Raw genomic sequence first — 16619 nt, forward strand, 5'->3', positions numbered from 1 at the left:
TGGATACGTATTACTATCATTCTTCATGCATTACATTTCCATCGACATCTCTACTCTGAGTAGTGGATGGCATGTCATCAATGTATGCTAATTTCATCAATTCCTCAAATTTTTCACGTGGTAGTGCTCTCTTCAATGCTTCTCTTCTTCTCCTAGTATGGTTTAAAGGATGAATTGGATCATCTCGTTGAATTCTTAATGGTCTAGTTGGATCTTGATCATTAATAGGTGTATCATCAACATCGTTTACCTATAATTAAATGCAACCATTATTTAATGTTAGATAGCAATTACTGTATAGAACATGGATCCATTTCAAAGATATACGCAATAAATTACTCAACAAAACAACATTATACATGTATACAATAAATTAAAAATATTATTTTTGAACACATTATTTTAAAAACAAGCCACATTAATTTCATATTCTTAGATTTTCTACCTTAGGAACATCCAAAAACAACAATTGTCTCAAATTATTCATCTATGCATGTAGTATCATCATGACCAACCTCTTGTTCATTGTGTTGATTTTCTATTTCATTTACAAACTCCATTGTCATATCCTCTTCCACCCATTTCTTTTTGCGTGATTTAATTGTACGGCGTAGGCCACGTCCATATGTAGGTATTTGTATTGGTCTGTCAAAATGATTAAACTCCTCATTTGTTCTGATTCCATTGCCAACCTAAAATAATTGATACATGCATTATTTTTTCCAAGGTTAGAGATTAGACTATATGATGTACTTATATCGTCCATTAATTTATAACTGAACTTATTTATAACACCCACAAAGTATAACAATTGTATCAAAGTATTCATTCCATGTATTATCATCATGACTAACTTCTTGTTCATTCCCAACTTTGGTTGAAGATTAAGATGTCATCTAAATACACCACCACAAATGCATTGGTGAAGGGTCACAAGATGTCATCCATCAACTTCATGAAGGTTGCAGTAACATTCGTCAACTTGAAAGGCATGACCAACCATTCGAAAAGTCCCTCCTTGGATTTGAAGGCAGTCTTCCACACATCAGAATTAACCAAACTTCAAGTTAATATTGCTGGAATATTTGCCCCCCTTGAGCTGGTCCAGAAGGTCATCAATCCATGGGATTGGGTACCTATTATAGACAATGATTTTGTTTGGCACCCGATAGTCAATATAGAGTCTCCATGTCCCATCCTTCTTATGTACCAATACAATCAGACTCCCATAGGGTGATGAGCTTTTCCTAATGTGCCCTTTCTGCAACAACTCCTGAATTTGCCTCTTGATCTCATTCTTCTCCAGAACACAACGTCGATATATTGATCCATTGGGAATGACGCGCTTGGGGTCAGATCGATGGAGTGCTTGACCTGACAATGGAGAGGTACCCCCGCAGGTGAGGTGAAAATGTCCTTGCACTCCTCCATGACCTTGTCCATCTGCTACTACTGTGCGGAGGAGCCATGTTTGGAATTTGTGGCCACAATCTTCTTCTTGTCCTGAGGGTGAATCATAAGGAAAACAAATTTCCTAGTCTGTGAAATGATCTTACTACATTTCTTTGCAGAGATCAAATAGATGGTGGTAGGCGGGGCTACTCGAGCTAAAGGAGTTGGAGACTTTTGGCTAGTCTAGAGAATATCACAAAACAACTCCTAAACTTCAATGCACTCGCTTTCCAACATATACTAAGAAAGGGCAACAAGTTGGTAAACATGCTTGCCAATGAAGGGCTCAACTTCACTTTAGAGGTCATGGAATCTCTATGGGAACAAATTTTTGTTGCTCAATGGAAGCATGAATGTCAGGACATTGTTGAACAAGACAAAGTTCCCTAAGGTGGGTGCACAACATTAATTTTCCTGATTGACCATGATCTGTAGTAATCATATGAGAGGGAGGCAAGATGCCCACACCTAGCGACCTGCATGGCATATCTGCCACCACCATCACAATTCTCAGTAGAGGATGATATTTATGGTATTAGAGGCATTTGTACGAAAGGAGGTGGGCTACTATCATTTTGTAGATCTCACACTCTTCGAATCGAGCAAACATTCATGGTTTTGTGTAGGTGAGTACACCACTGTCATTTAAAGAAGCAAAGCATATCATGTTGGATCATTAAGAGAAAAATACAGCCAATTCTCGAAGCCTTTAAAATAGGGCATATGGTCATGGGGTCCTGCAACACTCTATCAATGACTCTAGCTTGCAAGCGCCATGTAATCCCCGACGTTTGCACTTGCAATCAACCACTTAGGATCTCCACTTTTGGTTATCATCCATGCCTCTCCTTTACAAGGATCTCTATCAATCAAGTTTGGTCTTCTCCTTTACTCCCCTTGCAACTCACTTCAGGATTGGTTCTTTTCCACAACCTCTCTTCTTGCTCCGATTTGGAATTTCGGATCTTGTCTCTCTGTCCCCATGCTTGGCTTTATTTTTGTTGCAGGTTTCCTCACCTGAGCCTCCTCACAATTTTAACCCCCCCCCCCCACTTTCAGTTAGAAAGGTTAACCTCTATCTAGTTTATTTTTACCCACCATCGACTTGTTCCTCCTTTCAATTGAGTTTCTGCCACCCCTACCTCTCACTCAGTCATGGTTCGATGTTCCACCACCATCTCCACAGAGGCAAAACATAGGGGCAGATAGAGTCAACCCCCCTCTCCTACTCCTCCCTCCCTGCATGCCTCCCATGCTCAGGATTCCACCGGAGCCATCGTGGACCATTATCAACATCTCGTTCTTGAGGTCATGTAGTGAGCTATCGCTTACATCAAAGGGCAAGTTCGCTGGGCTAGAAGATACGTGCCAAATCATCACGTGGAGCAAGAAACACAAGATTATATTCATGATAACAGAAACTCCACCAGGGCGAGGGCCTCTGCTTAAGAATATTAACCTGTAATGGCATACTGAGACACTCATGGGCCGGGTACTTACTGACAGGGTTGACACCTAACAAGAGCTCCTTATTTGATGTTAGAACTCCTGGACATAATGAACAACATGGAGAACATGCTGAATGACATGGATGACAACCTCAACCAAATTCTATCTACTACCCAGGCTCCATCAACCACAGGAGATGACTCTCACCCTCGAGCTCATACTTAACACCCTGTAGAATGACAACTCAAGTGCAACTCTAGGAAAAATGATAACTCTCTCTATACCGTCTCTATTCTTCTACTTGTTTCAGAATGTATTTTGGTCTCTTAGTTTATGTAATTTTGTCTATGTATATCCTTGTTTTTGGTTTAAATTCCCAGACTCTCAGGTCAGAAAGAATGCGAGCAATATGAAAATTTTGTTTATGTGTTATTGCTTTGACCTCCCTAACGATAGACCAAACCAATCCATCTATGTTATAATCACGTTTTTTCTCGCAGTAATATAATCTAAATCCTCTAATCTTACAAAAATATGTCATTATTAGCTCAAGGCTGAACTCTTATGGGATTAATACCCTTACTTACTGGATTTTATTTTAAAATACTCGTTTATCTAACTTACTTGCTACATTAACCCAACTACCTTGTTATTTACTGCACTAAGCGCATGAAATAACTCCATTCTTTCAAACAATTCTATCTCTTTATTTATCCTGTAAACTATTTATAACTACATTCTTTAACCCTACCTTATACCTTTATAAAAAGATTTAATTATCATTATAAATCTCCATCAACAATTATATTTTTATAATATCTTTCCTCAATGATCTTATTACCTTGAAATAAAAATTAAAAACTATCCTAATCCCTAAATATAAACCTTTCCCTTTCCCTAGAATGGAAAATGGTCCTTCACACTCTTATAACCCCTAAAAACATATTCTTTTAAAATATATAGCTATCTCAATTATCACTCCCTTTTAAAAAACACCCTAACATCATATTCACCACTTTTAAAGATTCTCTGCAAAGATTCACCACTTTCGAGGATTCCTTGGGATTGGACTATTCGACATACATAACAAACAACTAAAATGGTCCAATATCAATCAAAATATCCACAATATGACATATTCCATAAATAACTAACACCCCTGAAAAAAAAAAAAAACACTTTCCTTTTAAACACACCGAGATTTGCAATGTTTAAATACATTGTAAACTAGTCTGACCCCTAACCAGAGTTTGATAAAAATCTCCTAATATTATTAAATTTATTTAAAAAAATAAAATAAAAAATATCTCTATTTTATAATAACTTAATTAACATTTGACCAACTGAAAATTTCGATCACATGATGTTCCATTCCCGAACCTCGTCCCCCCAAAAGAGGGATTTCTATCACGAGCTGTCTGATTGTCAATAACTAAAAATTTCGCAATAAAATAGATTAAACCAAAGCCCTGCATAGTACCGTGAGGCTTTAAGCTCCCTTTTAAAAAAGTCGTATCCACACATCTCCATTGATTCGGCCTTTAAGCTTTGGAATCTCCCCCTTCTTCTTCATCTACCTTCAGCTTGCATTCTTTCAGTGTTACCAGCGGCAAAAATGAGTTTTGCAATGCGACGATTGGTGGGATCTGCACTGAAGAATGCATCATCTTCTTCTTTCAAAACTAATGTTATGCCGAGAAGGTTTTATTCGAGTGGTGGAAGTCCGCCACGCGAGGTTGTTGTGTTGGGAGCTGCTGGGGGTATCGGGCAGCCATTGGCTCTTCTGATGAAACTCAATCCTCTGGTGTCAAAGTTGGCACTCTATGATATCGCTGGCACTCCAGGTGTGGCTGCAGATGTCGGCCACATCAACAGCCGTGCTGAGGTGGGTTCCTCTTTTCCTATCGCGTTTTTTTCGTTCTCTGTATGCTGGATCTGTTCTCTCTGCGAATGATAGAGATGTTTTGATTTTAGTTTCAAGGGATCTCCATTGGGATCGATCGTACGACGACCCACTTGGTAGGATCTACTTTTCGTTAGTGTTTTACCTGTTATTAGTTCTTTGATTTTACGTTTCTGATATTGTCCATGGTCAGATAATTTATTTATTTTGGTAAGCACCTATTTTTTTAAAGGAACCAGGCCTTATACCCGGCTTAGACTCCACTGTTATAACCTGTCAAGGTCTCTGGGATTCTTCGAATGTGGAATTTATTCTTTTGGCCACATTTTTGCAGGAAATATGCCTTCCGGGGCTTTTGAACGTGGGTTTGAGCCCTGAAAGCGCAATGATTTAATTTCTTAAACACAACCCAATTCACGTTAATGGTCAACTCAATTCACTTTCATGGTCAGTTTGTAAATGTGTTTGTGCATATTTTGATTGATGAAAAAAAGCACCTAGATATTTATTTCGTGGAAATCCATGGCTGCATCATGTGCACCTACTCGATTAGGGTTTTTAATTTTATGGATCTAGGTGACATTTGGCCCAACAATCCATTGAAGCAACGCCCATCGCATTGTCATTCTAAAATGATTGTATTGTACACCGTGAATATTGGATTTGACTATACCTGACATTCTTTGGGCCATTTCAAAAGAGGCAGATATTGAGGGCTACATTATTATTATTTTTTATTGTGTTCTTGTTGGCAAATGTCTTTCTGTTAACATAGTGGGTTTTGCCCTCATTGTAGATGCTACAAACATAGAATCTCTATTCCACCAATTTCATGCAGGATTTGCACCTGATCTTGTCTGTTGAATCTCAATATGGTAGTTAACTCCGATGGTGAGGTAATGCCGCAACATACTTCTAAGAGGGCACTGAAAGTGCTATGATTTAACTACTTGAATACAATCTGCCTCACATTTATGGCTAGATTGAAATTTGGGCTGTGCTTATTATTATTATTAGTAGTAGTAGTATTTGCTATTGATAGGAGAAGGTTGAAATTGAGGTTGGGCTCACTATTATTGTTTTTGTTTGGTCAAGGCCTTTTGACTGGCGTGGGTGAAACACCTTAATTGCATCTATTCATCAAAGTCACGCATGACTTGCAGGTGGGCTCATCTGTGCAAACCTCAATAGCACAGGGGTCATCATTAACAACACCTCTGCATTATCATTGAACTTGTGTTTATCACGTTAACCCGACTTCATATTTTGGAATGACATGGGCAGCCGCATTATCATGGGAATATGCCTCCTGGGTTTTGAACCTGGGTCATCCTCATGACAAGCACCCTACAACTTGCCACTAAACCACAGCCCAATGGACGAGGTAGTTCATATTTTTTTGATGAAAAGTGCATCTATATTTTTAGCAGAATCCACGGCTGGATCATATGCCTCTGCTTAATAGGACTTTTTGATCTGATGGATCTAAGTCATACTTGGCCTAATGACTACTTAGAAGTTAGAATAGTCTCATTGCATTGTCAATTTGTTATTTTGTGAGGATTGAATTGATGACCCTCTGCATATTGGATTTGCCTCTATATCCAACCTTTTTGGGGTCGTTTAGATTTGCCTCTTTATCCATGAGTAGATTAAATCAAAATAGTCTTCGCAGCGTAAATTAAACTAAGGTTGAATAAACTCCCTAAAGTGGCTTGTGAGATGCTAATTATTTATCACAGCATCACTTTTATACCTAGATTGGATAAGACTATACCCTGATTGAAATGTCGTATACCTGGATTGGACAAGATTATACCCTGATTGAAACGTGGGTTGGTATAGGTCTTCAATCTCCTACGAGCATAATCATTGCTTTTGGTGCTCTATCTCCTCGGTAAAAGCCAAAAGGTGGATTTTACTATAGAATACAAGTAATCCTATTCTTGTTCACTATGAGGAGGACATACCATTGCTTGGGTCATGGAACAAGGATAACAAGTTTTACTTCTTTTGGAACTTCGCGATAATAATTTCTTTTCTTATTTTTTGGTCTACATATTTATCATTTAATTTGGTACTGCCATATTGATTTTATCATGCTTGTGTCACGACCTTGTCAATAATTCACAGCAGTGTGACCTGGGTGCAGGTTGCAGGATATATGGGAGAGGAACAACTTGGCACGGCATTGGAGAATGCAGATGTTGTGATCATTCCTGCTGGTGTGCCTCGAAAACCTGGCATGACCCGTGATGATCTCTTCAACATCAATGCAGGGATTGTTAAATCTCTTTGCTCTGTAATTGCAAAATACTGCCCAGAGGTAAGTTGTCATGATTTATGATCTTCTTTGAAGTTTTTGTTTTCATGCGATTTTCTTATTGACTATTTCATAGGAATAAGCATGACGTTCATTGTAAGTTGCTTTGTCGAAGGCTTTGTATGTTTGAGATCTATAGAGATGGCAATATATACAAATACATATTTGCAAGAATCTTTAAGCAAGTTGTTGATCTAGATTTACATATTGTTCTTGTATATAATCAATTCTACTGGAGAGGTTAACGAAGCTTGAAGACTTCTTTGAGTCAAACGAATAGGTGATTCACTCATTATTGACTCTTTATTTAGACAAATTGCAGCTAACTTTTGCCCATAAGAAGGAAATACTAATTGAAATGAACTTAAGAGTAATTAGCTGTGTAGTCCAATGCAAGTTTGCAGCCACTGTTAAAGCCCTGTTATTCTTGTTTCTCCTCTTGTAGTTAGTAACTTAGCTTTTGGACTTTTGAGAAAATTGGCATATGAATATCAATATAAAAAATATCCTTGGTCTTCTATTTAACTGTGCACAAATCCACTTGATCACGAGGTATCCTCTATAACATTATATATTACATACAATCAGTATGTAGTACCATTAGTGTGGCAAGTTAATAGATAAAGAAGTATGTTTCACAATTATTTGTTTTGTTCATGTACTGGTGTGTGTGTACAGTATGTATATAATAGTATATTGTTACATATTATATAGATAGAGATATGGAGAGGGGGGAGAGTGTACTGGATAATGTTTTCCTTCTATCAGGAATGGTATATTTGGATTCAAGAAATCATCTAGAATTGGTTTTTATGGCATTGCTGAGGACTTGATATCCATGGCAGGCAATTGTAAATATCATCAGCAATCCTGTAAATTCTACTGTACCAATAGCTGCTGAGGTTTTTAAGAAGGCAGGGACCTATAATGAAAAGAAACTCTTTGGTGTTACTACTCTTGATGTTGCCCACACAAAGACGTTCTATGCTTCAAAAGCAGGAGTTCCTGTTGAAGGTATTTAAAATTCTGGCCTGTTATGCTTAGCTACTCTCAAATATTTAGTATTTTGTAAAATATTTTTATTTTTTATAATTTAATCATGAAATATGCATCCTGGGCAAACATGCCAGGCACTTCTCCTCATTTCAAGGATGGTATCATAGGGCTCAAGGCCATCAGAAATATAGTCAGCTCAAGATGTCACTTGAGGGAATTGAACCCGGGTGGGAAGGATAACAGTCTTTGCACACAACCATCTGGGCTAGACCCAATACATGATATGCTGCAGGATCTTACCAACATCATGCTTTTTTTAACATTAGATACAATTCTCAGTTTTATGTTTGTTGTTGATGTCATCCTATGCTGTCTGCAGAAGTTGATGTTCCTGTTGTAGGTGGACATGCGGGTGTTACAATTCTTCCACTTTTTTCACATGTATATGACTTTGTTGGATCCTCATCTTGAGTTTGTTCTTTACTCTTGGATATTAGAAGATTAATTTATCAAAGATAAAATGAGATCATAATTACCTACCCTTCAATACAGTTAAAAAGGGAACTAACACTTTTTTGTTTTGATAAATTTTTTTAGGCAACACCAAAGCCAAACTCTGTATTGTCTGAGGAGGACATTAAAGCCTTGACAAAGCGCACACAGGATGGAGGAACTGAAGTTGTTGAAGCAAAAGCAGGGAAAGGTTCAGCCACACTGTCTATGGCGTAAGTTTATGTTTTGGTCCTCTATAGTGGCTAATATGCATTCATATCTTTTGAATGTTTTTTTATTCTTATGTGACTGTCTAGAGTGCTAAATTTTTCATCTTGATGCAGTAGTTGGAGTCAGATAATCTTACCATGGTGTGTGCTTCATGATTTCATGCTTGGCATGCAACATGATTTCATGCTTGTCATGCAACATGATTTCATGCTTGATAAGTACCTAATCTGAGATTCACTGTCAGTGAGAATATGGCATGAAGGAGCTTCTTTCTCTTTATCTGAATCTTGTGCTTCATACATTTGCATGTCTCAAATCTTTTCCCGTAGGCTTTCTCATTTGTGTGAAACTCAGCGGGTGCTTTTAACCTGTGAGGTTTGACCGATGGATTGTTGCCTTTCATTTACCTTAGTTTGATTGAAATGTTCAGAGTTAATCTAGATTCTGCATGCAAAGATCCTTCCCTAGGAAAAGCCATGAGTCTCTTCAAGGATGTTATTCCTTCTTAAACATAAGATATGTCAAATGGATCCCGCAAAAGTTGTGTGCTTGATGATGGGTAAATCTGGGTATGAGATTTACAAATTTGCACTTACATGTATGCCTGTGGTTGCAATTCACAGATAGGCGCATAGCATCCATTCATTACCTCATCTTGAGCATTTGAGCATGGTTCATGCAAAAAACATTGCTGGTCAGTTAAATCCATTAGTTGAAAACTTGGAAGTGAAGAGTAGTGTTGTAGTCTTCTCTATGTTGATGAATGCTTTTTGAGACTTCAAAATGTTTAGACATGCAATTCCTTTTTCATCTTGCTCCTGTGTTCTCATTTTTTTTTTTTTCTACTGTTTTTTAAGGCCAAATATAAACCATGGGATATATATTTTTACCCTGAAGACCTCCAAATCATTTGGAAAAGGAGGTGCTGCAGCAAAAGAGATGGGTTGAATTTGTTGTTTGGATGGACTCTATGGTATGTAATCTTAGTTGGATTTCCAATATACTTTTAAACCATATTTTCATTTTATTTTTTAGTACTATTAGATATTATATCTTACCTCATTTTATGGTTAACATTGTATAACAAAAACATGCGTTGTGTTATGTAATTAATACTAACATGTAATATTGATTTTTTTTGTCAGAATGCTATAGGTAATGATTGCCAAGACGATGATCCAAATTATGTTCAACATATATCAGGAGATGATGAGGATGAGGATGAGGATGATGGTGGTGAAGGAGGAGATGATGATGATAGTTGCGGTGTTGGTGATGATGTGGATCAGAGTAATGAGGATGGTCAAGATGATCATGAGGATGATCTTGGTGGTGGTAGCTAGGCATGCACATGCATTGTTTTTTATGAAGAAATTATTGTGTAGAATGACATTGTTATGTTTAGATGGGTGTTGTGAATTTACCCTATATCAATGAGACATTTTGATTTTGTAATCATACGATGAGTTTGATTTATGTATGTTGTTAATTTATCGTAGAATAACGATATTCATGAAATATTTTGATTTGTTAATCATATTTGAATTTTAGTTGTTTTGATTAAAAATAATACTGATTTTATTAGTATTATGTTGCTATTTTATACATGTTTTGAAAATTGTTAATGACACATTGTTATTTTTTTGGATGGATGTTGTCAATTTCTCTTAAATTTCTTTACAAATGATTTTGAATTGTGATATCTGCTTTAATGATATTTAGAAACTATCATATATTTCACTATGAATCTATAAAGGGGGTCATATATGTAAAGAAAAATATACTCTATATAAGAAGTCAAATGCGGATGTAACCATGGATGCAAAATTGAAAGTAAAATTGGATGTTAAACTAGGAATTAATACAAAATGCAAACAATTGACATACAAAGTGTTTTAAATTAGAAGTGAAAAATTGTGCAATAGTTGACATAAAGAAGGGAACAAAACATGGCATCCAAAAGGATATCAAATTGGGCAAAAACAAGGACACATAAATGGGCACCAAATTAGATGCAAAAAAAGACAACAACTAGATGTAAAATAAGATGCAAAGTTGAGCGTTAAAAAGAAACAAAAATCGTTACAAATTAATATGCCAAATGATGATGCAAATAATGGCGTAAATTTGGGATGCAAACTTGGGTGCAAAAAAGGAAAAAAAAAAGATGTAAGAAAAGACATAAAACAAGATGCAAAATGGGGCTGAAAAAAGGTGAAACCAAGGATGCCATATTGGATGTAAAAAATGATTCCTAATCACATGCAAATTTAGGCTCGAACTCAGACACAAAATTATATGCAAATGTGGACACAAAATGAGGCAAAAAAAGATGCAAATTTGGATGGTGAAAATGATGTAAAACTAGACACCAAAAAAATGCAAAATTGGATGAAAAAGTCGGTGTAAATAATGGTGCAACATTGGACACAAGTAGACACAAAAAAATGGTGCAAAAAGGGGCATAAAATAGCTTAAAATTGGATGCAAAACTTGGTGCAAAAACAAATACAAAAGTAGACGTAAAAAATGGCTCTAAATTGAATGTACCATTAGACACAAAATAAGATGCAAAGGTGGACACAACACATGACTCAACATAAGATGCAAATATAAATGCAAATTTCGATGCTCCAAATGATGTAACATTAGATGCAAGAGATGGTGTTAAAAATGATGCAAAATTGGATGAAACAAATGACGCAAAATATGGTGCAAAATGAGATGGGAAAAATGGAGACAAATCAAACGTAAATGTGGATGTAAAAAATGGTCCAAAAAAAGATGCAAAAATGGGCACAAAAATGGATGCAAAATTTGGTGTTAAATCAATTCAACACATGGTGCAAAGATAGGCACCAAAGCTGGTGCAAAAATAGAAGCAAAAACTAGTGTAAGACTAGATACAAAACCTGGCGTAAGACTAGATGCAAAAACTGACACAAAATGGATGCATAAAAAGACGTTAAATTGGATTCAAAATACAGTGTAAACTTGATGCAAATGATGGTGCAAAAATGGAAGCAAAGAATGACACAAAATAGGAAGCAAAAGAGAATGAAAAATAGATGCAAAAAATGGCACAAAACTAGAAGCAAAACCTGTCATAAAATAAGATGCAAATCTTGGTTCAAAATTTGACGCAAAAAATGATGCATAGTTTGGTGTAAAAAATGATGCAAAATCTAGCGTGAAAAAGGATGCAAAATCAGGTGCAAAAAAGGACGCTTTAAAAATTGTACAATAGAGCCAGATTTAGCGCCAGGTTGCTCATCACAATTACAAAAAAATGCACTAAAATCTGGCGCTAAATCTGGCGCAAATCGTTGGTTTTGTTGTAGTGAAAAGGGCTCACTTTTATGGATGCCTGATAGCTATTATTGTAGGTATATTCGGCTAAATGCAGAAAATCCTCCCATTTTGTAGGCATTTCCATAACATACATTCTGAGAATATCTTATAGAATCTGGTTGGTTCTCTTAGTTTGTCCATCTGTTTAAGGATGGTATGATGTGTTGAAATTCAATTTGACTCCCATGCCCCCAAATAATACCTTCCAAGAGTTTGAGATGAATTTGGCATCCCAGAATCAGAATAACATCTTGGGTATTCCATGTAGTTGAAAATTTTCCTTCATAAAGGTGTCAGCAATTTGTGTTGTACCAAACATAGATTGCATAGACAAGAAGTGAGTTGCTTTCATTAAAGTATCCATCATCACCATGATGGAGTCATGTTGTATTTTTGTTCTAGGTAGCCCTGTAATAAAATTTTAAGTAAATGGTTTCTGAATTCCATTTAGGAATAGGTAGGGGATTCAAAAACCCACTTGGGTGTTGATGCTCAACTTTTACCTTTTCACATTCCAAACACTTTGTTAAATATTCAACCACTACTTTTCTTCATTCCTAGTCAAAAGAATTTTTTTCTTAATGTTGTGACCATCTTTTTGTATCCTAGGTGCCCTACATAAGGTTTCTTATGATATTCATCAACTATCAACTATTTCAAAGCATGGACATTAGGGATATACAATCTATTTTTGTAAATCAGAAATATTTCATGATTTTCTACATAACTAGGAACATCAATTTGTTGTAAATTTTTTTGGATTTCCAAACATTTTGGGTCACTAGCTATGGATTTTTTTTATTTTCTCTAGAAAATTTGTATTAATACCACTAGAAACCAATTCCATTATATTATAGGCATGTCCTCTCAAAGCATCTTCTATCTTGTTTTCTTTCCCCTTTAAGTGCTTTATGTCAAACTCAAATTCACTAAGAAACACCATTCATCTACCTTGTTTAGCATTTAAGTCTAACTGGATAAAAAGGTGTTTTAGGCTAATATGATCTATTGTCAAAATAAAAAAATTTCCTAGTAAATAATGCCTCCACATTTTAAAGGTATGTATGAGAGTAGTTAGTTCCAGATCATATGCAGCATAATTTTTTTTCATGGTTCTTCAATTTCCTAGATTCATATGCTATTACATAATTACCTTGCGGCGAAACTCCCCCTAGTCCTTCCATACAACCATTAGTACAAACTGTGAATTCTTTATTTGGATCTGCCAATTTCAAGATGGGAGTTGTTGTAAGTAGTTGTTTAAGCTTGTCAAAACTTTTTTGACATTTTGCAGTCCATTCAAACTTTACCCCTTTTCTCTACAAAGATGTACTAATGGGATGAGCTATTTTAGAGAACCCTTCGATAATATCCTACAAGTCCCATAAAAGATTGGACAACATACACATTCGTTGGTGTAGGCCAGTTAACCATGGCTTTCACCTTCTCTAGATCAACTGTCAATCGTTCCTCAGAGATAATGTGGCCCAAGTATTATATTTTGTGTTTGTAGAACTTTCACTTGTGTAATTTGGCATACAAGTGATTTTATCTTAATGTTTGCAACACCAATTTTAGGTGTTCCTTATGCTATACCTCATCTTTGGAATATATTAAGATATCGTCAATAAATACTAGCACAAATATGAAAATACTTGTTGAGTATGTTGTTCATCAAGAACCTAAAAGTTGTTGGGGTGTTAGTAAGGTCAAATGGTAACACTACAAACTCATAGTTTCCATATCTGGTCCTATATTATGTTTTATGAACATCCTCTCGATTTATTCTTAAGTGATGATATCTTGTTCTCAAGTCAATCTTTGAGGAAACAGTTACCTCCCTCACTTGTTCAAAAAAATCATCAATACAGGGCAATGGGTACTTCCTTTTTATAGTTAACCCGTTTAACTGTCAATAATTGATGCACATTCTGAATGTGCCATTTTTTCTTAACAAATAATACAGGTGTCCCCCATGGTGACGTACTAGGCCTGATGCACCCTTTATCTAACAACTCTTGTAGTTTCATTTTCAATTCGAGCAACTCAAGTGGACTCATCTGGTAAGCTTCTCTAGACGTTGGGGTTGCACCAAGTACCATATGGATGGTAAAGTCTATATATTTGTGTGGTGGTAAATGGGGAATCTCCTCAAGAAAAACATCTTCCAAATTCTTAATAATGGGTAAAGTATCTAAGGTTGGCTCCTCACTTTTTTGTTTACCCTCTATGACATGGATCATGAATAATTGACAACCCTTCCACGCACTCTTTTTCATTGGTAACTTCTGAAATTTGTCGTACTAATATGGGATTTGGCACCCCCCGAATTGTTTGTGTCTATCCTTCCAGATTCACTGGTTTTTCTAGGAAATTTATAGTGGCTCCCCATTTCTCAAGCCAATCCATACCTATTAGTATGTCGTATGATCCTAAGGGAAGGACTTTTAAATTTAATGTTGTTAAATAACCACTTAAATTACGAGGATATTTCTTTACTTGGCTAGTTACTAGTCTCTTGGTGCGAGTTTCCAACTATACTAGCCAAGTGGTTTTATATTTTTCAATTTTAAGTTCTCATTTTTCCATTATTTGAGGTCCAATATAATGTAAACTAGCGCAAGCATAAATTAAAATAGAAATCTGTCTGTTGGAGAGAGTACCTTCGATCTCAACCATAGTTGATTGATGTTCCGCTTGTCTATCCTCTAAGGAAGAACTTATTATGGGAATATTCCTGGCAATATCATTCACAGTGGTGGCTTCCTGCACAACTTGAATATTTTGGACATATCTAGGATTATGTGGACAATCTCTTAGCATATGAGGTTCGCCAAATCCCCATCATTCCAATGGTTCTTTTCCTTTTCCCCCACTGTTCTTTTTCCCTTCAAAATTCATGTTTTTTTATCCAACTTGAGACAATGTCGGCTAGTTGGTATTCCCCTTGCTAAACCTTTTCTGTTGATGATACTTCGTAAGGTCTTTCAGGTAACCTGGTTTCTGTTGTTTTACGTCAATTATAGATTTATTTTTGTCCTTCTTTGGCCAAAATTTAGAATTTCCCCCTTGTTTGTAAACTGTTGGTAACACAACCTCACTTTCCTTACAACCTCTTCCATTGTCTTCAGGTTATCAAATTCAATATACTCTTTGTATATTGCAGGCAGCCACTTCAAAAACCATTGTACCTTATGTTTTTCTTATTTAGTGTAAGGCACATACCGTAGAAATTTGGTAAAATTTGCCACAAACTCATCCATCGTGAGTTGTCCCAACCTTAGTTCATGGAACTCCTTGGCACGGTCATCATAATATTGTTCACTCAATTATCAATTTTTAAACCAATTCTGAAACTCATCCCATGACACAGTCCTTTTGCCAAGTAAATGCACACCTTTAGCCTCTTCCCACCAGAGAGTAGCTTTACCTTGTTTCTGGTAAATTGCCAATCTGGCCGTCAAGTTTCTCTTGTACTTGTAGAATTGGAAATATTTGGTTATATTCAGTAACCACATTTCAACGTCCTCTTCCTTTTCATGATCAAAAGTAGGGGGTTTAATCTTCTGAAATAATCCTTGCAATTCAGTTTGTTTATTTTTATTCTGACTCCTAGAGTCACTTTAGGATGATCCAAACTCTGTGCCCCTTTTGACTACCTTTTACATTTCATGTTCCACTCTTTTATGGCTAGACTTTTTATTCAACCCTCTGATCATTCTTTCTTGTTCCTCGCTAGATTTTAACAATTGTTCATTGGTCCTCCTTAAATATGCCAATTCCTTCTACATATAACTAATGACCTCCATGAATTGGGAAGTTGTTGGGGTGACCCCCTCTCACATTTCAACATGCAAACTTTCACCTTTATTATTGGCTACAGCCTCCTCAACCATTACTTGTTGGATTTGGTCATCGTCGTACCTTGCAATTTCACAGAATCGAAGTTTATTTCATCCTGTATAATTATGGTAGTTATTTTTTTTTTTAACTTAGTGCTATTCTTTTGATTCCTATGATAACCCCCTTGCCCAGTGGTGTTGCGGGCCTCTAATACCATATGTCACATACCTTAGTTCCTTCAACATTTTTTTTATAATATATTTTCAATTCTGAATTATTTATTTAATAAATATGGGTGAATTTTAGAGTATATAGGGTTACTCTGATCCCTAAGTAATTTACTTCCCTGTACTTACCTGTGGTTAACCTAACTATTCATTTACTGGTGAGGGGAATAACTCCCCTTCTCCTAATTAAAAGCTATTCACCCTAAGGTAGGTAGACAGACATTAATATTCATTTGAATAAATGGCTATAATAAAATTTGTTTCATATACCCTATCCACACATTAAACTCAATTTTTCTCTCTATGAATTAACCATGAGATATTTGAGCTTTACCTCTGGTATATCATAAAT

General features: G+C 36.0%; 1 protein-coding gene and 1 pseudogene across 7 annotated transcripts; both read left to right on the forward strand.

Annotated features, from left to right (window-relative positions):
* The first annotated feature begins 4516 nt into the window (after nucleotides 1–4516).
* LOC149178946 (malate dehydrogenase, mitochondrial pseudogene) lies at nucleotides 4517–8149 on the forward strand (annotated as a pseudogene). Its single transcript, XR_016258448.1, has 3 exons — nucleotides 4517–4786; nucleotides 6957–7130; nucleotides 7973–8149. The product of XR_016258448.1 is annotated as a malate dehydrogenase, mitochondrial pseudogene (transcript).
* LOC149178947 (malate dehydrogenase, mitochondrial-like) lies at nucleotides 8109–10449 on the forward strand. Of its 6 annotated transcripts, none has more exons than XR_016258885.1 (4): nucleotides 8110–8564; nucleotides 8721–8848; nucleotides 9470–9540; nucleotides 9704–9817. XR_016258885.1 is itself a non-coding variant. In XM_089423755.1 (4 exons), the coding sequence occupies exons 3-4, from the start codon at nucleotides 9808–9810 to the stop codon at nucleotides 10187–10189; spliced, it is 210 nt and encodes a 69-aa protein (XP_089279881.1). In that variant the 5' UTR covers nucleotides 8721–8848; nucleotides 9470–9540; nucleotides 9704–9807; the 3' UTR covers nucleotides 10190–10449. The 6 variants fall into 6 exon arrangements, 5 of the variants coding, with proteins under 5 accessions (XP_089279882.1, XP_089279879.1, XP_089279878.1 ...); XM_089423755.1 differs by lacking the exon at nucleotides 8110–8564 and adding an exon at nucleotides 9992–10449 and having other exon boundaries at nucleotides 9704–9819; XM_089423756.1 differs by lacking the exon at nucleotides 9704–9817 and having other exon boundaries at nucleotides 8109–8564; nucleotides 9470–9544.
* The last annotated feature ends 6170 nt before the right edge of the window (nucleotides 10450–16619 follow it).

The sequence above is a fragment of the Pinus tabuliformis genome, chromosome 4_1 (genome assembly GCF_031772625.1).
Source record: "Pinus tabuliformis cultivar Carrire ecotype Pingquan chromosome 4_1, CPIR1, whole genome shotgun sequence".
Taxonomy (NCBI): Eukaryota; Viridiplantae; Streptophyta; class Pinopsida; order Pinales; family Pinaceae; genus Pinus; species Pinus tabuliformis.